This window comes from Rutilus rutilus (assembly GCF_951802725.1).
Source record: "Rutilus rutilus genome assembly, chromosome: 23".
In the NCBI taxonomy this organism is placed as follows: Eukaryota; Metazoa; Chordata; class Actinopteri; order Cypriniformes; family Leuciscidae; genus Rutilus; species Rutilus rutilus.
Genome location: NC_140233.1, coordinates 16,422,179 through 16,447,558, shown reverse-complemented (window position 1 = coordinate 16,447,558; position 25,380 = coordinate 16,422,179). Strand labels below are relative to the sequence as shown.

Below are 25,380 nucleotides of genomic sequence, written 5' to 3'. Positions count from 1 at the left end.
TACTTGTAATTGAATTAATTTAAAGACAAGGACACAATTTGTTAATTAAAGCACTGTTTTAAAAAAAAAGAAGCAATTTTAGCTTTCTAAACCCTCCACTCCACCTAAATGAACCGAACCGAGACGTCAAAACCGTGGGACGTACCGAACCGTCAGTTTTGTGTATCATTACACCCCTAGTATATATATATATATATATATATATATATATATATATATATATATCTATCTCCAAGTGTTTCTCATGTTCTTTGTCTGGTGTTGTCCTTCTATGGATGTTATGTGTGCGCTTGTTGTCAGTTATGTTTGCCTTCCTTGCCCATGTCTGCATTTATCAGTTTTGCCTGGATTTTGTTTGAATAAATGTTTGCTGCATCTGGATCCCACTCTCGTTCCTCTGAAACAGCCACATCAGCAGTGAATAATTGCTTAAATTAATGTTGTTAATCCAAAATAAAGTGTTTTAGTGTTTCAGTGTTGGCAAGAAGTTTAATATGGATACAGCATTTATTTATTTCAGTTACATGAGCCACTTTTATGGTGCTTTACTTGACTTTATTGGTCACTTTTTGAGTTTGAAATGCTTTAGTCACTGTATATTTTAGTTGTATGAGAAAAGAGCAGTATAAACATTGGTCAGAGTTTCTGCTTTTGTGTTCCGTGTAAGAAAGGAAGTCATACAGATTTTGAAACAAAACAAGGGTGAATAAATTAATTACAGAATTGTTAGAACTTCTAGATTCTTTCTGTGCCCGCATAACAATTTTATGATTAATTCACCCTTTTAATAGCGTCTAATTCTGTTGAATTGTATCTGTTGTAGCATTTTGACTTCTTACCTTGAAATACTTGAGACATATTTTTACTTCAAAAGTTGATTTGCATTTCTTTTACTCTTCAATGAGTGGTGGCAGCTAGTAGTCATTTAATGATTGGGGTCTTACCCTTTGTCTATATATATATATATATATATATATATAAGTTAGACATAAGACATAAGAAAGTGGCTTGCTGTAGCTGGATTGCTGCACAGCCAGGCTGGTCCTTGGAAGCCGACACTTGCCACGCAGTGGAAGATGTTGCCATGACGATGTGAAGGGGTTGTCATGCTCAGGGAGTGGCAAAAGCAAAACGCCTTCAATGTAAGAATGTGAGAAAGAAGAACAAAAGAAAAATAAATTAAGAATGAGAAAATGGAGACAATATGAGCAACATGCTTTTGATATAATAGCAAAAGAAACTAAAAGAAGTTCCCAATATGTGACCCTGGATCACAAAACCAGTCACATGTCGCACGGGTATATTTGTGGCAATAGCCAACAATACATTGTATGGGTCAAAATTATCGGTTTTCTTTTATGCCAAAAATCATGAGGATATTAAGTTAAGATCATGTTCCATGAAGATATTTAGTCAATTTCCTACCGTAAATATATAAAACATTTATTTTTGTGAGTGAATGCAGCACAGTCGCGTACATAAATGAACAACTTTACAGGCGATTTTCTCAATGTTTTGATTTTTGTGCACCCTCAGATTCCAGATGTTCAAATAGTTGTTCAATTTAAAAAAACTGACCAATGTGACTGGTTTTGTGGTCCAGGGTCACATATTGTACTAAGTGACATACTGTGTACATACTGTAAGCAAGGTGGTCTCAGCCCCTTAGACTTCCTTTGGGAGCATTAATGATGTTTATAAAGTAGGCCTACTCATGTTGTGTTTTCTGGGTGGGTGTGTGAACTAGAGTAAACCTGAACTGTAAGGCTAAAATGATTTCGCCCACTACAGTAACCATTTGAGCTGATTTTTCACTATTAAAGCCACAAATCAAAAAACTTTTCATTTCTGTCCTTGTCATTTGAATGACCTCTCCATCAGTCAGGTAGTTCTAGGCTTTCTAGACTTGCTTTTGAAAAAATTGGTTACAAACTCTCTCTCTGCCTGTCTACACTTGTATTTTGAGTGCGATTCATTGGCTACTAAAGAGAGTAAATGCAATAAACAGTTATAAATGAATTATTAGAATGAATATCTTTAAAAGTGAGGTCGCATTAGCAAAATTTCAGTGAAATGCAAAAAAGTTCCATTGTCTATAGCGTATGTATGAACAACAGCTCACATACTTTCAAACCAAGCAGCTTTCTGGTTTATTACATGTTTATTGCTTGGTTGATTTACATGAATAACTAGAACATAAGTGAAATCTGTGTGGTGAACTTTTTCACCTTCATGGAAAACTCCTGTTTGTGCTGATTCCCATCGGAATGATCTCTTAATAAGTATTGGGTGTGTTTTGGGCGTAACGTGAAATAAACCAACCAGAGTCTCATCTCTCATTCCCTTTAAAAGCCAGTTGCCCTCGCGGCATGGCGGATTGCTATTTACATTGCGGAATTTGCAAGTGGAAAGACTGAACGCGTCTCCAGAGTGCAAATGTATCTGCTCGTGCGCGAGGTTAAAACGCGCAAGCAGACCATCTACGGGACAAGTCGGATTCCACCATATCTTTGTGTACACAATATTAATCGTTTACATTTTAATCCTTTTATTTTTAATATTTGCATGTTTGTGTGCTGCTGCGCGTCCCTGTATGTGTAATAAGCAGAGTGTATGTGCGTTGTGGACCTGCCTATAGGCGCACATTACTAACGTGCTCTTTAAATAACAAAAAAACATACTGCGCCATTGACTTTAGACCAGGTTTCAGTTGGTTCAAAATAGCAAAACGCCAACAGTGTGCCTAAACACACCTCGTTTTCAGAACAGCACGCCCATGAGTGCAAATACATTTGCCATTTAAACCATGTGGCGCAGGACGTGAAAATGATAACTGCGTCGGGCTGAAATGAGCAAAATAGTTTTGTGATAGGGCCCCTAAACTTTATTGTGAATTCTTTTGGCCACAATAATCATGTAGTTAAAAATATTTGCCCACTGTATATCACTATGCACAGACACAGTATGTTAGTGCGACTAAATCTCAGTTTAATTTTCCCTACCGGTGACCCTTGGAAAATCACCTTCACAGCAAAAAATATCAGCTCTGACAGCAACCAGACTCAAGTCCACCACCAATAACCTTGTGAGAAAATGCTGTCATGTCCTTTTCACACAGTCAGCGTCTTGCAGTCACTAGAAGTCATTCATTTTCAGTGAGAGTTGGTGATTTTGAGTGACTTGAGCAGACGCTGGCGACCATCGCATGTCCAGTGAATTTAGTATTACAAGTTTCAAGATCTCACGCATGTCAGAAATTGTCTGAATTTATCTGAGTTTGGTTCATAAAATGATCTGATGATTGATTATCTGATTCACTGTCAGTCTTATACCGGGTTCAGACTACACAATATTTGGTAACACTTTAGTTTATGGTCCAATTCTCACTATTAACTAGTTGGTTAATAGCATGCATATTAGGATATTGGCTGTTTATTAGTACTTACAAAGCACATATTAATGCCTTATTCTGCATGACCATATGCTACATCCCTTAATCCTACCCAATACCTAAACATAACTACCTTACTAACTATTAATAAGCAGTAATTAGGAGTTTGAGGCAAATGTTGTTGTTAATAGTTGTAGTTAATAACTATAGTGTGACCCAATATTGTTACGAAAGTCTCACTTTTATGAATTTCTGAAAAACTCCCTGAAGAGCAATTTTTTTTTCAGGGATGGGTAGAGTGTCTCACTTTTTTTCTCGCTGTCTGACTTTTTTCTGATATGAGTCTCTGTGCGGCAGTAGCTAAACGTTGGCTGCCTCTGAAATATCATACTTTCATACTAGGCCTATATAATAAAAACTGAATGTGACTAAATAAGAATGTCCGAATTCGCAGCAGTAGGCAAAAAGTAACTAGATGACCTACTACTTCTGACGAGATTCTGAAGTACGCGTATTGGACACATTTCTATCCCATGAGGAGAGGATTTGTGAATGGTAGGCCACATGATAATGACAGCATAGCGAATGTTGTGCGTCCAGATTACATTCATACTTTATAGAACATACTTTTTTAGCGATCCTGAAGTAATTACTTATTCAAAATAATACCTGCTCTAGAGAGTATGCAATTTCGGACACAGCCATTGTGTTGTTGTCGTCTTTTTTTCCTTTTAGTTGGCATGCAGTGTTAATACTGCCACCTACTGTTGTGACAACCAGATACTTGGTTACTGGCAATGGATTATTTGAAGAAGTAATGTATGTGTAGTATTAAATAATATCAATATTTAATTTATAAATATCATTGTTATCAATGATACTCAAACAGTCTTATACTTTATCACTTCTTTTCTTTGCCTCTCACTGCATGCCGGCGTGAGGGATATTAGAGCGAGGCTGTCGACACCCTTGCACATTGCCTTACAAACAAGAGAGACTGAATGACTGTCTCACAAAGAGACAAGGCCGAATCAATCACAACAGAAAGTGAATAAGTTATTGAAAGCGAGACGACAGCGAATGCTACATGGAGGAGATGCAAGCGCTTTGCTGTTGCTGTGCTGATGTCAAACAAGTGCATTTATTAGACCGTCTCTGGTCAAAGTACTAATAGCACCACAACCACAAACATATCCACAACATGGTAAACAAACACCATCTATGTGTTTGAATCAGCATGGGATATGTTTGTATTTAGAAACTGATGTCTGCTAGAATGCTAATTCAAAGACTTCACGAGGCATAACTTTAGATGTCTAACAGATTCATGCCATCAAAATCAATGATATCCTGTAGGTTGCTGTAACTCAGTGGGAATATTAGAATTTACAGTGGCTTTAAAACCTTTGACAGTCGTAGCACATTTCATCTGTTACATTTGCCTGAGGGCTCACCATCTATCTAACAGGAAGGGAAATAAACAGAGCAGTTTGCTACAAAACTCCACTGCTTTTCAGGATCACGGTCAGGGTCAACGATCGCTTTGTGTTCGATTACGTTGTATCTTGAATTTGTTAAAAATAAGATGAGTATTTATGTCCTAAGAATTACCTGTGTCCTTCAAGAGTGATTTGTGGCATAGCTTTGTGCTTGAAATGATTTACATGCTTTATTTGCAAACAAATCTGACTTCTTCATGGTTTACACTTCGTACAATGTATCAGCTAAGGGTGTGACGATACACTTAGCTCACGAGACAATACACAATGTTGGGTTCACAAGACATTATCTGAACGCTATTTTTAAGAAATCTTCAATGATGAAATATATGACTAGAAAATTTGTGTTTTAGTCGACTGAAAATCACATTGCATTTTGAAATGTTTTAACTAGAGCTGCACAATTCTGGATGAATTGAGAATCAAATAATGTCATTTACAACAGGTTCTGACTAAATGTTGATTGCTGCAGTCTATTTAAAATGTTTAATTTATCTGAATTATTTTAAAAAACTGAATGAATGATTCAATGACTCATTAATAAATACTTTAGTTGTTTTATTACTGGATGAATCAGCATTTTTGAACGAATATATTGAATGAATGATTCAATAACATACATTTTTTAAGTCACTTGTCACCACTTGGTGGTGTAACGATGTAATTAATACAATCTTTATTTGAAGCGCCATGTTAAATTCATTTCAAAAGGAGACCATTTTGATCGCTTCCGTAGACATCAGTGGTTTTTATCCGAACTATAAACTTATTTGTGGTTGAAAAGATTTGTAAAGCTGTTTCATACCCCTACACATGATTTGACTTTCTCTGGGTCAGCATCAGTGGCAGCGCAGATCTGAATGTTCCGGTGTGATTTTGTCAAAGGTTTAATAAAACATAGGTGAATCATTGTCATTTAGGAATGAGATTGTGTGGGTGTGTGGGAGATCACTATCTTTTAACCATTAATCGTGCAGCTCTAGTTTTAACTAATCATCTTGTAATGAATGTCACTTCAGTTTTACTTTCTGAATATGAATTATCATCTGCAGTAAAAGACAGAATAATATAAATGCAATTTGCCACAAACTAAACTCCTTCATGCTGATATTCCGAGAATATCGCTGATATTCACCTCGACAAGAAATATGATCTCGTTTTATTCCAGATTTAATCACAAGATCTCATGGCACGCCTAGTATCAGCATTTTCTACCTAAAAAATGTTGGTTAAAATCCTGTTATAAAGCAAAAAGTACATACTCTACTGTTCAAAAGTTTGGGGGCAGTAAGAAAAAAATGTCTTATGCTCACCAAAACTGCATTTATTTTCTCAAACTTACTTCAGTCCTCAGTGTCACATGACACTTCAAAAAACATTCTAAAATGCCGATTTGCATTTCTTTTTATTATCAATGTTGAAAACAGTTTTACTTGATAATTGGATTATTTGATGAATAGAACGTTCAAAAGACCAGCATTTATTTGAAATGGAAATATTTTATAAGTATTAATTTCTTTCTTTTTTTTTTTTTTTTTAACAGATTGTTTGAACTGCATTATGAACTGCCATCTCATGTATTTGTGTTTTGTTACTTGACGGCTCCTTCTATTTAGGAATTTCCAACCATAGGCAAGGTCTGTGCCAAAGCCGATCCTGGATGTCAATTTATGAGTCATAACTATGATTATGACTGTTAATAGTCCTGATTTCTGAAGCTACCTAGTCTTATGCGCCCTGTGGGTAAACGTGATTGGATATAATCCCCTCCAAACAACATCAAAGAGTATGACTAATGTTCTTTTTTTCTTTTTTTAAGCAAAAAGTTTTTTTTTATTTTTTTATCGCTATTTTTTTTCCCTCTAAAACATTACCGATGTATTTGTTCCACAGTTCCTGCTGATTTTACATCAGCTTTAGAAACACATTAAGGGATGGGAAAATAATTGTGTTTTTCCTCTCATTATTCATCATAACCAAAACATCAGTAATGGCGAAAAACATCTATGAATACAGACGAGTAAAATGAGGATATTTGTATTTATGGAAAGCCATTTCCATGTGCTTTATTAGTTAAATGCAATTACAAATAACAATTTAGCAGAAAATGGCAATTTTAAAATTCTAAAACAATGTGCTATCTTCATGTGCAAGGAGTCATCTTTTGCAGAAAAAGATAAGCTTTCAACAAATTACAGTTATTGACCATTATTGTGTGTGGTGAGTTTGTAAATAGAATTTAAATAGACAAAAATAAAAAAAACAAGAGTAAATTTACTGATTTTTATTTAGAAAAAAACAGAAAAAATCATGAACGAAAGAAACCAACACTTTAAAGTTGAGAAATGAACTGTAATACATATATACAACTCTTTTTTGTGACATTGGGTTGCACAGTTTTCATTTAGGACGCTTTTTGTCATACACACACACATACAAATGCACGCATTCATAGGCACGCACACATACACATGCACGCACTACATGCTTAGATACGTGAAAGAGTAACGGCCATCCGCCTCCCAAATTTCATTAAAAATCATCCCAATCCCGTCTTCTGCTGTCTAACACTTATTTCGCCATGTATTTGTTTGTTTCTTTTATTATTTTATGCAATCCAAAACACTCTAACCTGCCGCGTGTCATATCTCTCTGTTCAAATCCTTCCATCCCGCGCTGCTGTCATTTGTAGCCGTATATTGGCGAAAAGCGCACAATGTCTACTTCCAGGAACTATTTGAATTATTTTGATACTGCAAACGGTTGAAGAGTTACAGTGACATGAATACAGCTTGGTTGGCTGTGTCGTCGACAACACATCCGGTTTTAAAGGGTTAACAGAAGAGGTGCTATAGAAAGCATTATTAAAAACTATATATCTCTTATTCACTGAAGAAATGAGAAGTAATACCACTGATTTTCCACTGATCACATCTTCAGTAAACTTGTTTTTTCTCTTTTCTTTTCTCAGCTAAACAAGCAGCAGTTACAGGTGGTAAAGGAGCGTTTCCAGGCCTTCCTGAAAGGAGAGACACAGATTGTCGCCGATGAGGCTTTCTGCAACGCCGTGCGGAGTTACTACGAGGCAAGAATCAAATTCATTTCCGTATCAAATATACTACTTTCAACGTGTGCGGCCAGCCGGCCATTAGTATGTGACTGAAGTGTCTATAGTTGAAGTGACCTTTTTCATGTTGTCATTTTGAGTTTGTAGAATTATTGTCTTATTATTGTGTGTTGTGTCTGCATTGGTAGGCACTTGCTTTATTTACACAGGCTTCAAACTAAAGCTGAGTCTGAAACCAGATATTGTTTGAGAGTAGGCACTTTGTTCAATGAGGAACGAATTTATGACCGGTAAAAAAATTGTTCTATAGAGTATTAATGTGTGTCATATGAAAGAAATCCGAAAGAATATGTACTACATCCACCATGTTGTTGTAGACACTGCCATTCTTTTTGTTATATTATGTCTACTAGGAGTCCTTCTCTTTGGTGGTTGGTTGAAAGATAAATGATGTCTGAAGGAAATTTCAAAGGAGAATTTTTTTTTTTTTTAGAGCTGTTGGACTGACCTACAAAAATCCCAGATCCAAGAATTGTTTCTTTTTTTTGCACCTGCAGAAGAAGCCTGAGACTTTTTGCTTTGGTCAGCTGATACATTTTTGAAAATTGATTTTCTTGAATCAATATTTCTGAATAACTGATATCAGTTATTTCTTGAATAACTGAATTATTTGTGGACTGCTGCACAAGTGGGCTTTTTTTAAAGGGGTGGTATAATGCCCTTTTCACAAGATGTTCACAAGTTGTTGATGTCCCCAGAGTGTGTATGTGAAGTTTTAGCTCAAAATATCCCACAGATATTTTTATATAGCATGTTAAAATTGTCAATTTTTGAGGGTGAGCAAAAACGCTTTTGTGTCTGTTCCTTTAAATGCAAATGAGCTGCTGCTCCCGGCATAGAGGGCGGAGCTTCAACAGCTTGCACTCATGCACTGAAAATTTCAAAAACTTTTAACCTTTTATGTTCAAACTGGATTCAGACAATGATGGAGAGACTAGAGAAGAGGTGACAACATGTAGAATGCAACAGGACGTTTCTGAATGGTTAGTTGATGAATTTATGTAGCTTATGTAGACTTATCTTCTAGTCAATGATTAGCATATTCTGTCTTGATAATCTATAAATCATGTTCCGGGGGCGGGGTTTATGTACATTTTAGGGTTGGTGATGTCACTAACCCGGTAGGAATATGTAGTCTCTAACAGTCGTTTGTTGTAGTCCTTAAAAAGCAATTTCTTTAAAAGCAAATATATCCCTTTACTTTGAACTTTGAGCTTCGTAACTTTGCAGATGTTGTTTATGCTCAAACAGCAACATTACACACTAACTAAAGTTAGAAAAGTGAAATCATAATCAACCACCCCTTTAAATTGCTTTACCTACCTTGGTGGAATTCGTTTTTCTTTCACACACTCACTTTTTTATCTGTATTCAAGTCTTTCATGTTCGTTTAATGGTACGAGGAGGCATGTAACGTTTCCAGCGAATAACAAACGGGCAAAAATAAGAAAGGTCTCAGACAAGCCGTTCGAATCAGTGTTTTTACCTTTTTACGTCTTTCATTGTCAATCACCCTCTTTCTTGCTTTCATCACTTTCTCTCTTAATTTCATTTTCTTTTAGAACAGGATATGCCTCTCACGTCCTAACAGGATCATCATGTCATATCATATCAGTTGACTCTCCGCTCTATTAATTGCACTGGATGGGAAGCAGCTCTTTGAAGTTTGGTCTGATAGTCGCTCAAGCACATGTGGAGGACTCTGGGTTGGCTGATCAAAGTTCCAAATTGTCATTCACTGGCCATCATGCAGAAATCAAAGCATCTTTTCAGCTTCTGTGGGTTTTTTGTGGCTTACGCCACAGTGTTTCACCAGAGACTTTGTGTTGTCATTCATTATTTAGAAGATGAAGAGGAGAAAGAAATGTCTGATGGGAGTTGCACTGTGTAGTCAATTATTGGTTAGTTTATCACTAGTTTTGTTGCATCCTAGTTTTGTCACTCATCACTTGTAGTGCAGACAGTAAAAAGGGGTATTCATGCAACCTGTATGGAGTGCAACAGTGACTGGCTACTTCTTCAGCGGACTTGATTCTGGAAGATTTTAAAAAGTCTTCATTGAAGAGTTATAAGCCATGAACCAAACCAAGCAGGTGCAAGGTGAAGCACATTATAAACTTTCATTTGAAGCAAAAAACTATTTAAAAAATCAAAATAAATGACAAAGTTTCAAGACTGTGTACTTACCAGCTTTTATGAAGGAAAGAACTGCAATCCCATGAAGCTTTGCTTAAAATAAAAAAAGGTTTGATTGTTGTATTAAGAAACAATGTTAAGAAACACAAGAATGACAGAGACAGACCATGACGTAAACAGAAGATTTTATGGACTCCGGTACGTCATTGGTCAAGGCCACATGTGACTGAATCAATACGAGATTATAGTATCGTACGCGAACGCATGACCATTTTTCTCCATGTTTAACCGTATCCGGCGGTCTGGAATTATGAAATAGAACATCTATGGTGATGGCAAACACTTATTTGATTAGCTGATTTTAGTTTAAATAGGCTGGTTACATTTGTGTATAACACAAATTTGTATTGACCAATCAACATGTAGGATCAGAAGTATCCTTTTTTTAAATGATTTTTAATTATTGCAGATAAAATTCCTGTGACCTTAATCGAACATTTGATCATGCAATGATTACATATATGTACAAATATTTGCCCATTTTAATAATTATCTAATGATGTTTAAAATTAATTAATGAATTTGGTCATTTAAGATTCTGACGAAACCATGTTATTGCTTCTTATTTCATTATTTCTTCCTACTTCTCCCCATTTCCGTTTTGTGTTTAATGTTTTAATAGTCATTACTTCAGTCAGTGTGAGTGGACTGGCCTCAAATTAAGGCGTTAAGTTATTCTTTAACTCAACTCTTTGAAACCCCTTTGTAGACTTTACTGAAGTAACAGAATGCTGCACTCAGAATCACAGTCAATTAGTATAAGCCAAGCTGGACTGAGATCAACTCTGAAGATCTCATAAATCACAAACACACATTCTTTATGACGCCTAGCCAGGTTACCAAGTAACCTGTTGTATCTTAGAGCTTTCTCGCAAATAATCCTATTTAAATATGAGAGTGATTCCCCTAAATAATGTTAATTATTGTGTGGAAAATAGATCCCCACTTTGGTTTTTTGGTGAGACTTTGTGGATCATAAAGGGTCACATACTTAGTGAGGCAATCAGTAGAGTAAAATCCTCAAAAGAGGTTCTACACTCTCTTTTTTACGTTTAAAGAATGCCATTTCTGACACAAAAAATAGCTCTCATGTTCACGGTGTAGACATAACTCTCATTAGCGTGTCAGTCAAGCAGGAGCTGCCTGCCACTGCTTTCATTGATTATGACAGAATGTGCTGTGAATTAAAGATGTAGGATTAGTCCCTGCAGATCTCTTCCTCTCCGCTGAGATATTTTTAGTGGGTTTACAGGACGTGGGAGCATCCCACTGATGCTGAAAGTGCCAAAACCAAGATGAACTACAGGTGTGAGAGTTCAGTGCCTTTGGTTTGGCCTTTGGATTGGCCAGAGCTCAGTGGTTGTAAAAGACGTTAACAGCTTTTCAAGTCACCATGAAATCAAAATTGACATCTGATTTTTTTTTATGGAATGTTGCAGTATTTATTATAAATATATATATATATATATATATATATATATATATATATATATATATATATATATATATATATATATATATATATTTTTTTTTTTTTTTTTAATTCATGTGCCCTCATAATATTTAATCAAAATAACTTCCCCCTCCCTCTTGCAGCGGCATCTCTTCTCTCTGATGACGCGTTTACTGGCACGAGGGCGGGACAACCTGTCAATCACATGATATCGACCAATAGCAAACCACAACCGTCTAATCCAGGGGTGTCCAAACTCAGTCCTGGAGGGCCACTGTCCTGCAGAGTTTAGCTCCAACCCCAATTAAACACACCTGAACCAGATAATCAGACCTTGATTATCTGGTTCAGGTGTGTTTAATTGGGGTTGGAGCTAAACTCTGCAGGACAGTGGCCCTCCAGGACTGAGTTTGGACTCTAATCAATTCCTCTTGGACAAAATCAATTCCTGCCCTTCTTGTTTGAGAAGCCATTTCACTTAGATATGTCACAATAGGAAAACAGTAAACGTAAGAACGTACGTAGGAACGTAAAAACTAAAAATGATTTAATTAAATGAACTTTTTTTTGTTGTATTTTACTTTTAATCTTAACCTATTTTTCAGTGTTTTCTAATGGAATTCAGGCCTTAGTCTGAGAACACAGGGGGAATTCTGCTGTTTTCATATTTTATTAATACATCCTTTTTTTTGTTATCTTCCAGCCAGCTAACATATTTCCTCTAGCCTGTTTATTATTTCCCACAAGCTTCAATCTTGCATTTGCGGATCCTGAATGTTGTTTGCTTTTGATAAAGGACTGATAAGGAGCTGTTTAGTACTTGCTTTTTGCAAGTTAAGCTGCTCTATACTGGCACTAAGCTAAAAAAAAAGGCATTGATTTAGAATGCACTTCCTTTTATTACGCTCTGAGGACCTGTCAAATTATCTTCAATTATAATAATAGAGCTATTGTGTGTGAACAGAAGAGCTGCCATTTTTATCCTCTGTCCTCCTCAGCCTTTGCCATTTATTGATTATGGCAGCTTTCCATTGTGTGCAGCATCAATATGTTGCCATAGACTCATTTCGATCAATAATAACATCAACCTTCCCATTACGGCCTAATCTAATGTAAAATTCATGATTAGGGCCCCATATTTGGTGGTATTAGCCTGATGGTTAAAGTTCAGGTATGCTTAATATATAAAGATTATATAGATTTCACATAACGGTGACCATTTTTATCCCCTTGGTGAGACATTTTACCCCGTTGCTCCAAAGGCAGGCATACCCATTACTATTGATTTAACTAAGCCCTTAAACCTGAGCCAACCTTGCATTTAGTGCATCTCATCCCTGCTTCATTGGTACTTAGTACATGAGTGATACTGTACATCAGATCATATGGCTTGTTAAAGAAAGGTGTGCTATTACTTTTCTCTAGAATATATGAAACTCTAGTTTTACTGTCTGACTGATAAATGCCAAGAAACAAAGTTATATTGACTTGGATGCTTATTTGAAATGATAAAATGTCTGGGGGAAATTTGTCAGAAAAGAGGTGGTTCAGTTTTTGTATCATTCATGTCACTGATTTCAATAATGTTATCTTCTCAGAAATTATTTGGGCAATAAGAGCCCTTGTGGCTTGATAGAATCAGTTTCACACAACGAAAAATAATGTTGAAGTAATCTTCAATTCGAAAACACAGTTTCAGTCCAAATGGATTTAGCGATTCAAACAGTGCTCTCAGCTCTGATAAGAGGCTCTAAACCATGATTAATCTGTCTATATCTTGTCTGAACCACTCGCACTAGCTGAATAAATGTCTAAAGGTGCGGTCACAATTTTGTGGGGAAAGTGGTCCATTGTTAATGTGCAGTCACATTCAAACCAAGCAGCGTTCTGTTGGTCAGCATGGCGAATTCGTGTGACCAACATAAACATGAGTGAAATCTGCATGGGGAACTCTTTTGCCCTCACTCGAAACTCCCAAACATGTGGTTTCCTATTAAAGGCAGTGTTTAAACTGCATGTCTTAATGCACAGATCAGATTTTTGACCATATACGTTTCTTTTTGTCCATCCTGTTTACATTCACTTTAGACACGACTGGTACCCGATATCTGTGTTTACATTAATCACCTCCCGAAATGATTCCGTTGGTGATCGCTTTACTATGCAACATGGTTGACCCTCGGTTTTGAATGGCCGTACTAAAACTATTTTATAATTCACATCGGGTGGCCATGATTATTTACCAGTATGTATAAGTTAAAAGCTGTCATGGATGTTTGCAGCACAAAATCTGTCTGAACGGATTTAGACTGGAAAATAGCGGTAATTTCCATTTAGCCTGTTATTTTAGTAGCTCTGTAAGATTTATTTTATTTGAAGGAATTAAAGAGAGAGAGAGAGAGAGAGAGAGATAATTGGCTGCGTGCGTCTGTATGTAATAATGATGCTTGTTAGTTTGTTTACAAAAACAGCGAAGTTATCAACTAATTTGCTGAGAAATAGTCTATGATAAGCCTTCAGTGGCGAAGCTGTTGATTCACGTGGCAGAGGTTGAAAACTAGTTTCAACGCTCCTGATTGTTTGTGTGTGTGTGCAATTTCTTAAAGTCTAAACTAAAGTTTCCACCTTAGTAAAAGAATAAGCTGCGAGTTTTAGTGTGAGCGCATTCAGGCACGTTTGCGTCATAATATGACATTAAAAAGCTATCTAACATGTGGCTCTCGCCTTGTGGTGGCTTGGAATTTCAAGGGGAATCGTATATAAGCGTTTACACGCAGGTAAGATGTCCAAATATTGAATATGTATCTGATTTAAAACCAAATTTTGAAGTGGCTCAGAACAGATGTGAAAAAATCTGATCTCATGTGGATTTTTGTGTTTTAAGCATGTGCAACAAATTCTGATCTGTATCAGGCGTGATTTAAAGGTGAACTAAGTAACTTTTGTACCTTAACTGAACAGTTTCAGAGTCATTGGAATGGTTATATTACTTATTTCGGGTTGAATGGTGGTCGTTTCGCACCCCCCTGGTGCCCGTGAGCGGAAAATCCGCACTTGCAACTTTGAGCCGGCGGGCCGCCGGCCGCCGCGTCAGGAAGTATCGCGTAATATCAGGTCTCGCGATGTAAACAATTGCTTTACGGCCAAAAGAAATCTGCTAAAATGCTGTTTTGCGCTCCCTCACGCTGTTCGAACCCGAATGAAGAAGACGTTTTAAAGAATGTCCCATCTGCTTTGATGTAGTTGATCTACTAGCCTCTGCTTTCTGAGAATCGCCAACAAGTTTTTACAACAGTGTTGTCAAATATCTATTCCGAAGCTGTGGGGGAGCTCTAGAGAGAAACCTGCGAGCAAAAAGCGAGAATACAGCGAAGAAATCCCGAAACTACTGAGCCCCGCTTTAAATCAGATTTTTTTTTGTGCCAGAAATGGCTGGATTTTGCCTGCAAAATTTCTCAGAGCAACGGTAAATGTGACCTCACCTTATTAGCCAGACCTATTTTGGCCTTTGTGTTTTTTTTAATGCCTTATTAAATTGGACAGTGTAGATGAGACAGAAAACAACAGGAAGGAGAGAGAGGTGAACGGGACTGGCAAAGGACCTCGAGCCGGGACTTGAACTCGGGTCGCCTGAGCGACACTGACTAAAATAAAGTCTGGTCCACATTTCAGCTTATTCTGGTCAAGAACCGCCTACTTAAACATAAGCCGCCTGACTGACATGTATGGTCAGTCATGGTTTGTTTTGATCTTACATGCTGTTTAGTGGTGGTTCACTGTAGGTGCCTCAGAACTTTAAACAATATATCAACCTATTACCTTGTAATCAGCCAATCAGGTAGTAAAAGTGCTTTCCAGTTTTCTATGCAGCAGGTCAGTGGATGGATTGTGAACTAGCTGACTCGTGATGCATAGTGGACATCTACACGCTGGAGGTAATGAAGAATACACACACCAAAAGCATTTCACCGCATCCTCTGCAACTTTGTGCGATGAGAGACTATTGTGGAATTAGAAATAATATCCAAAAGGTCAGGGGAACTGGGGGAGAAACTGGCGGCCAAATATGGATAAAGGGGTGAGAATCAAATCGATCCTGGGGTGCATTACTCAGCGTATGACCTTTTACTTCCATTTTACAGAGAGTTTTGCATAAGTTAAGACTCCCATATTCTTCAGGCACCCCGGCAGTGTTTAATTGGCATTCCTAAATAGTTTGGTTAATTGCGTTTTCTCTAATTTCACTCCTGAAGCTGTGATTTAAATTTAAATTGGACATGGTAATCACATCAATTAAAAACTTAGAAACACCATGGCCTTAAAAGAAATTATATCAAATAAATGTGAACATTTCTTCAAAGAATAAAGGTCTCTTTAGGGTCCATCCAGGTTACCATGTCCACTTCAGAGGCCATCACCAACAGAAATAAAATGCCTCCACAAGATCAACCTTCAACCTTCCTCTATTGTTATGGAAAAAATAGCCAATCATGCCGAGCGAAAGCTGTATTCGGGTCGCCGCAGGTTAGAGCACTTATTTTCTCAATGCTGTTTATGAAAATGATTTCAGCCGTTCTCGACGAGGGCAGACAGGGCAGGGAATTAGTGTTGAGAGGCTGTAGAATTTGCTGTATTGTAGCGATTAGGTAATGAAGTCAGCCCTCTCTCCCTATAGACTGGCTGTCTGCATCGTCTGCAGGCCATAACCAGTAGTTATAAGTTATGATAAAATAAGCCTCACTTAATGGATGGCTGATTGTGTAATGTGGCACAGTGGTCTGTAATTTTCCATGATTGTGTCGTGCAAAAATCCTGTACCCCTTGGAAAAATGCATTCATATTCAAACGACACTTTAAAGGGTTAGTTCACCCAAAAATGTTAGTTCAAAAAAGTATTCTCGTCGCTTCATAACATTAAGGTTGAACCACTGTAGTCACATGGACTATTTTAACGATGTTTTACTACCTTTCTGGACCTCGAAAGTGATAATTGTCTATGAAGAGGACAGAAAGCTCTCGGATTTCATCAAAAATATCTTTATTTGTGTTCCGAAGATGAACAAATGTCTTACGGGTTTGGAATGATAATGACAGAAACTTCATTTTTGGGTGAACTAACCCTTTAATGAGGATAGTATTGTATAATATTAGTCTGGTTTTTAAATGTTACACTTGATGATGTAGGTTACACTTTACACTCTAAAAAATGCTGGGTTGGTTTAACCCAATGTTGGGTCAAATATGGACTAACCCAACGTTGGGTTAAAAAATGCAGTTTAAAAATGGACAAATTGCATTTTGGACAAAATCAAAAATGCAATTAAAAAATGGACAAATTGCATTGGTTACATTAAAAATGTAACCCAACGGCTGGGTTTGTCCATTTTTAAATTGCATTTTTAACCCAACATTGGGTTAAAACAACCCAGCATTTTTTAGAGTGTACATCAAAGTTTGATTTGTTGGCCTTAATTAATGTATTAAGTAACATACCAAAACTACCAAAGAAAATTTTGTGCATTTTTTTTAATTGATCTGGATTAATGTTGATTTAAAAATGAAATATTATTCATTGTTAGTTCTTGTTAGCTACTACATGAACTAATGTTAACTTGTTAACCTTTATTGTAGTGTTAAGTGTGAAGTACAATAATTGTACACTTTTTGAGAGTTTAACATCATGGGATTTCAAGAGAAAATATTGGGTGAATATTTGTGTGGATTCCCATTAAAGAGACTGGATTTTGCCTGTGAAAAATGGATGAAACATGGGTTATGAAAACCATTTTATGTTGACTGTGAACTTGTAGGATTTCTTGCAAGGCAGCGAATAGAATTCCCTAAAAAGTTCCTTCAGCTAATGAAATCATTTTGGGGTGCAGGATCGAAAAGATTTTGTGCAACCTCACCAAAAAAAAAAAATCATATCTCTGGTTGATTTATCATGGTGTTTGAGTTTTGCACATTACATTTTGACCAGTCCCTCTGCTTCTGACTTTTTCATCATTGTCTTACAGAGTATCTTGAGGAATCAACAAGGCTTTGCCCTTAAACATGTTCCTAACACAAACACGCGAGACAATAGACAGAGTCCCAATGTGTTTGTTTTGTTACGAGTTGTTTGCCCTTTAGCCAGGGCAGAATCATTTCTGTACACATTCAGCCCGAGGTTGTCATGATCTGCTCTTTTTTTTTTTTTTTTGCCCCCTCCACATTCTCTCTCTACCTCACATTTGTTTTTCACTCTTTTCCCATGTGTTTACCACCCAGAGGTTCTCAATTGGATTACTGTGTGACAGCACTGCAAACAGAATAGCTGCAGGCACCGACTTTGAAGGCTGTCAGAGCCATAAGTAAAGGGTTTTTTTGCCCTCTTTCTTTCTCTAAATCCCATTCTACATTTCTTTCTGACATTCATTCGTACAGTTACATCGCTTTTTTAATTTTCTTTCCTTTTAAAACTTATGAAAACCTTCCTATACCTCCTACTTTTCTCTCTTTTTCTCTCTATTTTTGGCTAGTCTCATACATTACTTCATCAGTTTCTTTGTATTCATTGTCACAGAACTCTCCAAACAAACTCAATGTACAGTAGGTCTGATTAGTATTATAGGTTTTACTAGAGAAGAGCCAATTACAGAGTTGATTGACTGGTTGTGTGCCCAGACATGGTCCTGTACTGCTCATTACTTCCAGTCGCTCTCATTTGGTCTCTTATTTTTCTGCTTTTACTCCTAGAAAGTTTCCAGAGTGGTATTGTGTCTTGCCAAGCAGTTTGTCAGAAGGTCCCTCGTTGCCAATGGAAACTTGCACCATACTTCTTCGAAACGGCATCAACAGTTTTGAATTGTGTACAAAACATCACGTCTTCGGGTTTGAGGTGATTCCCCATCATATATATTTTTTTCTTGGGGAACGACTGAGGCTGGAAAAGCAGCACAGATTTCTATTCAGATGTGAGTAATCTGACTGCCAGGAGCGAGTCCGAAGGCAGAGCTCGAGTTCACATGAAACTCGATAAGACGAAATGCTTGAGCGAGTTTGTGAAAAGGGACAAACACAATAGAGATATAAATGGAGCAGGTTTTTTTTGCCAGTGGGAGATGTGACTCAACATTCATATTCATGTAAATACACATGTAAGGGAATTGCTCTTTGTTCTAGAAATCAAACAAAAGGGTTTGAATCAGTGCGTGTCACGACTCTAAAGGCATCTTCAGTTTTGCAGTCATTTTCTCAGGCTCTTAAGCAATGAGCCGTCCTATAGTTGTTTATCGAGTCACTCCATCTAGATTTTGAAAAAAAGGGGGATGAGAAAGCGAGAGAGAAGATTTAAATGTTTTTAATGTGCGAACAGCAGGTATGTTTTATTCATGGGGAAGCATATAATACGGTCCGCCACTCACAGTCTTTCCCAGACTTTACGAGAGATTTATAAACAATCTTTAACTTTTGACCATTTGAAGGCTCTATATTTCAGTATTGAATTGCAACCCTCAGGCTTAGTTTTGCTTTAAAAGATATTGGTAAAAATTTGATAGCTACCAAACGAAACAGTTATTCATTTGTATTTTGGCACGAGAGAGAGAGTTGCGTTAGTCATCCATATCCTCTGCTTGAGATCAAGACTGTTACATAAGCTCATTTCTAAAATCTAGTGAGCAGTCCTTGCTATCTAGTGCATACAGATGGAGTAACCTTGTAAGTGATTGTTTTGAATTGCTCCATTGAGGCCGCAACTTTGCGTTAAACACAAAGAGCATAGAAATGTTAGCATGTTGCTACGCTAACAGCGCAGGTTTATTGAAAGCATAAAACTTGCATAACAGGCATACACTGGGTAAAATAGTTTTCAACTGGTTGTCATAATGTTGTAATCAAAATTTTAAATGAACAATGTTGAAGATATTATTCAAGAACACTTCTGACAACGTTTTAGGACACTGGGTTAGCATACTGAATCTAATGAATGCATACTGAATGCATGATCTAATGTGACCAAAACTGAGCTTAGGTGTCAGTATAAATCCAAGACTTTTGGCAGTATTTTTCTAAGAATTACTGACTGCACTTTCAAGAAAGCTTTTAGTTATAAAAAAACAACTAATATGTAAGTTAAGAGCATTGAGTGTTTAATAAAACAGCAGTTGCCTATTAAAAACAAAAGATAAACAAAAGATGTCCTATGGCTATGTTTTCATTAATATAGTTGTCTGATTTTACATTCTTGAGTATTCAGAAATCTATGGAAGCTTGTTTCCGCCAATGAATAATAAATAAATAATAATAATTGCGACTTTTTATCTCACAAGTCTGACTTGTTTTCTCACAATTGCGAGATATGAAGTCAGAATTGTGAAAAATAAAGTCGCAATTCTGAGGAATAAAGTCGCAATTGCGAGATATAAAGTCAGAATTGCGTGTTATAAAGTCGCAATTCTGGGAAATAAAGTCGCAATTGCGAGATATAAAGTCGCAATTCTGAGAAATAAAGTCGCAATTGGGAGATATAAAGTCAGAATTGCATGTTATAAAGTCAGAATTGTGAGATATAAACTATTCCGAGGTAAAAAAAAAAAAAAAAAAGTCCGTCTTTTTTTTCCTTAGAATTGGACTTTATATCTCACAATTCTGAGTTTATATCTCACAATTCTGAGTTTATATCTCACAATTCTGAGAAAAGATGTCAGAATTGCGAGATATAAACTCGCAATTGCGTGTTATAAAGTCAGAATTGCGTGAAATAAAGTCGCAATTCTGAGGAATAAAGTCGCAATTGCGAGATATAAAGTCAGAATTGCGTGTTATAAAGTCGCAATTCTGGGAAATAAAGTCGCAATTGCGAGATATAAAGTCGCAATTCTGAGAAATAAAGTCGCAATTGCGAGATATAAAGTCGCAATTCTGAGAAATAAAGTCGCAATTGGGAGTTATAAAGTCAGAATTGCATGTTATAAAGTCAGAATTGTGAGATATAAACTATTCCGAGGTAAAAAAAAAAGAAAAAAAGTCCGTCTTTTTTTTCCTTAGAATTGGACTTTATATCTCACAATTCTGAGTTTATATCTCACAATTCTGAGTTTATATCTCACAATTCTGAGAAAAGATGTCAGAATTGCGAGATATAAACTCGCAATTGCGTGTTATAAAGTCAGAATTGTGTGATATAAAGTCGCAATTGTGAGAAAAAAAGTAAGAATTCTGACTTTATAACACGCAATTCTGACTTTATTTCACGCAATTCTGACTTTATTTCATGCAATTCTGACTTTATATCTCGCAATTCTGACTTTAGTTCTCAGAATTGCGACTGTAATCTCGCAGTTGTGAGATAAAAAGTCGCAATTATCTTTTAAAATGTTTTATTTTGTGGCGGAAACAAGCTTCCATAGAAATCTGACACTGAAGACTGAAAATTCAACTTTGCATCACAGGAATGAATTACATTTTAAATAGAAAAGTTATTTTGAATTGTAATATTATTTTATAATATTACCGGTTTTCCTGTATTTTTGATCAAATAAATGCAGCCTTGGCGAGCATAAGAGACTTTTTTTTCAAAAACATTTCAACATTTTAATGACACCAAACTTTTGAACGGTACTGTATATTCAAACAATTTTATAATCAACTTCTCTGCTTCTTCCACCATCTTAAATAACCTTTACATTGAGCTTGTTGCAGTGGATTCTGATTGCCTTCTTTAGAGTGCAAGTTATGCTTTACAATTTGGCCAAAGCAAGGTATTTTAAAGGGATTGTTCAACCAGAAATAAAAAATCTGTTAAAAAAAGAAAAGTCTGTTTTGTCCATACAATGAAAGTCAATGGGATCCGGTGCTGTTTTGCATCCCATTGACTTTCATTGTATGGACAAGAACAGTTGAAACAGCCCTCAAAATAAAGCCATTCAGGTTTGGAATGACATGAGGATGAGTAAACGAGAACACTTTGAAGTTGTCGATAAGGTGCTGCCTTACTTTTAGGACAGTCCTCATGATGTGGTCTAGGTAGACAACTCGTTAGGTTTCGGAACAGAGCAATAGTATGAGGTTATTTATCACCCCCCCCCCCCCCCCCTCATGAAGTCAAATACACCATATATAATCTCCAAGTCTTCCTTCATAACCTGCTCCCTGCTGTTAGCAAGGCACCTCGGTCATTCTCCTTCATTCTTCTGCCAGGATTAATTCCTCATATTAGCTTTAATTACACAAATGGCTCTGTATCTTATTAATCTCTCCATTGCAGACAGAGCACAGCTTTGCACACCATTGGTTATAAATAATTGAATGAGATTTTAAACCACCAATTAAGTCAAGCAGCAGGGAGAGAGGAAATCCCTTGGTGGGCGATTCATTAGTAATAATGTTTGACATTTTCACCACCACAAAATGGAGGCATTGGACACCATTGTGTAATTGCAACTGTCTGCAGAGGCGTATATTATATACAAAACATGGTAATGTGGTACAGTTTGGACAGATGCGTATGAGGAATGTAAGCAAATACAACTTTATGAAACAGTTTGCTGTCTAGGTTTCCTACATTTAAAGTAGCACCAAATATTTTTTCTCAGGTTACGGCTGTCAATCAACGTGAATTTATCATTTATTTTCCTTGCAAAACAGTGATTGCAGAATTTAATGGGTATCATTTTCAGTGTTATAATGAAGCAAGGGGACTTGTGCGGCAATGAGTTCCTAATTGCTTTAATGAAAGCATTTTATGTAATTGCTTTAATTTAATTACATAATAAGAATATTTAATATTATATAAAAGTATTAAATAAATATTTAAATAAAATATAGAAAAATAATAAATATTACACTTAACATGATACAAATAATTGAAACATTGTCTTAAGCAAATTCAACATGTCTTTTCAGGATATTTTTTTTTATCACTTTCCAAATAGGCAGATAAATATACAATGGAAACAATTATTCACTCTAAAAAATGCTGGGTTGTTTCAACCCATGTTTGGGTCAAATATGGACAAACCCAACCATTAGGTTTAAAAAATGTAAATTAAAAATTTAACCCAACAGTTGGGTTTGTCCATATTTGACCCAAACTTGTGTTGAAACAACCCAGCATTTTACTCAAAGAAAAGAAAGAAAATAATATGGCAATTTTTTTAAATGCAATTTAAAAGACTTATTACATACATAACCATTATGATTATGTATCACTTTAATTAGCAATAGCACAAATAAACATAACTGAACAAAGTTGTAATCATGTAAGATAACACTGCATAGTTACTTTTATAAATGAAAAGTAGATTAATCCTTATTAAAGCTACAAAGGTTATTCAGTCAAGATCAGTGAGTAATTTTCTCTGTCTTTAGTAACATTTTGATTAACATTGACACAGACCGCAGCAGGTTTATTAGGCCTAAAGACCTAAATCACAGGTCCAATATACCGTTACACATGCGTTTTCTTTCTCAACTGTTTACGTTCACTTAAGACGAAACTGACTGTGTTTACGGGGATATTTTGTAATCATTTTGTGCGTATTTGTCCGTTCAAGCGCAAGAAGGCGTGAAAGAGAACTCAATTCAGTATTGGCAGAATAGAAAGTAGCGCGCGGGTGCCGAATTTAGTTCCCTTTCACGTCTTCTAGCGGAATCGAAATGCACGAGGTCTTGAATGTCTTATCAAATCCACGGTTCTATGGGAATTTGGAACCGGTTCTTGATACCCAACCCTCCATGTAACCAAGCTTTAATTAAACAATTTTAAAATGCCATTTATTTGTCCATGTTGTAGGATTTGAATTGAATAATTTCCTTCATTTTAGTTTTGATTGGCACTCTCTTTTTTTTATGTGCCATATTTCTGCTGGACGAAACGGTTCCTCACATGTATTGTTACTCTATTGTGTATTATAGCATGCTTGGTTTGGCCAAGCGTAAACCAGAACTAGCCATTTGTAAAGGATCACCTTTGAAAAAATGTAAAGTACTACATATTTCCTCTTCTTTAGTGCTGACTCTTCACATATGTGTTATGTGTTATGAAAAAGACATGGAGACTAGTACACAGTGTCTTGCATTTGGCCAGTTTATCTGACACACATTCTCTTTTACAGTTTTAGGCAGCACTGTAGGAAAAAGTGAGAAAAAAGCTTAACGCACACAATAAATGCAGAGATAATTGCAAAAATCGACTCATAACTAGACTCTTATGACACTGACTTTATAACATAAGGCCTAGAGAGGTTAGTAAAAAAAACACAGAATTGTCTACTTGCATCAGAATGATTTAGCTCAATTCAGTTTCTAAATGGCACAGAGGAAATGAGCAGGCCCTTGTCCTCCCAGCATGCCTGCCTGTCTGTCACTTCACCTGCGTGTCCTTTCTGAGGCAGGAGGAAACTATTAATTTTCTCTACAGGAAAGTAAGCCACTTATTCACTGACTCATTCAGGTACTAAGAAGCACTGCAAGATATCAAATATCGTTGTTTTTTTGCCACCGTTTGAATGGGCTTTTTAATGGCACCAATGTACTATTCATGGACGAACAAGTAGGTACGTTTTAAATTTCCAGGGAGGAAATTTCAAGCCTTTTTTTCCTCTCATGTCCTTGTATTGTACCAAATTGAGCTGTATGTTTTTGTATTACATGTATCCCGTTTGATTCTTAAGGTAAGTACTTCCAGACGCCAATGTCAAATGGACCTAAATGAGCACTTTCTTCAAATCTAAATAAAAAACTGTATAATCTCTACAGGTGTCCGAGTAAAAGCATTTTTATGTGGAATTTCCCTCTATGAGGTTTGCCTCCTGTTGCGCACCGATCTCTGTCATCTTACCAGATCATGGCAGTTTCGACACAGATATATTCCCCCGCCTCCTTGAGACGAGGCAGCTGAAGTGTCTTTGTTCTGCTCCATTACTCGCAGTTAGGAGCTGCGATTCGTCTCCATCTGCTGCTTCTGTCGCGCCTCACCAACTTCGGTTTCCCCCAGACACGGTCACCGAATGTAAAAAAATGAAATTACTGAAAAGTGAAAACCGAAGTGTTTTCACGGTCTCCTGTGCAGATTTGCCACTCTCTCAGCGGGGCCTTTTCTCTCTCTAATGAATCATTGTGTTTTCTGAATTTAATTGAATTTTGGCTTGTTACTTCAGTTCGTTCCTTGTTTATCTTTTGTCTGTAATATGCGTATAAAGACAAGTTTGTGGAAACAAGTATGTAATCTGTATTAAAGGGGCTGTAGCCATTCAGGAACCTCCACCAAATTTGGACATGAATTTACAAAACTGTTGTAGCACTGTTGAAGCAATTATAATAAGATAAAGAAAAGGATATTTATAAAAATACTAGAACATGTGGCAAATTCTTAGAAACGTACTTTTTGTATTGACGTTTGTTATGTACAGTATTCAAGGTGTAAGAGGTGTGTGTAATGCACACATTTTGAGAATTATTCGTTTATAAACTATATTAAATTTTTTGGGAGTTGCACCACATGACATTTAACTATTTTAATCAACGGCATAAAAAAAGTTATTTTTTTTTAGTTATAGACTTATTGACCCTGACATATTAACCAGTAATTTTACTGAGTAATAATAATAATAATAATAATAATAATAATAATGACAAATACTAATCTTGAAAAATATTTACATTTAAAAAAATATTTCTTGTTGTATCACAACAATTTTAATTCAGAAATGAAAACCATTTTCTCCTAGTG

At 36.3% G+C, this 25,380-nt stretch overlaps 1 protein-coding gene across 12 annotated transcripts in view; it reads left to right on the top strand.

The window, feature by feature from the left end:
- cadps2 (Ca++-dependent secretion activator 2) overlaps positions 1 to 25,380 on the top strand; it is a 153,667-nt gene that overhangs the window by 34,366 nt on the left and 93,921 nt on the right. For all 12 annotated transcript variants that reach the window (XR_014626027.1, XM_084397481.1, XM_084397480.1 and 9 more), the window contains exon 2: positions 7,862 to 7,975. Coding sequence is in view for 11 of the 12 variants with exons in the window: in XM_084397481.1 (XP_084253607.1) it covers positions 7,862 to 7,975 (114 nt within the window). In the remaining variant the exon portion in view is untranslated. The remainder of the gene's footprint in view (positions 1 to 7,861; positions 7,976 to 25,380) is intronic.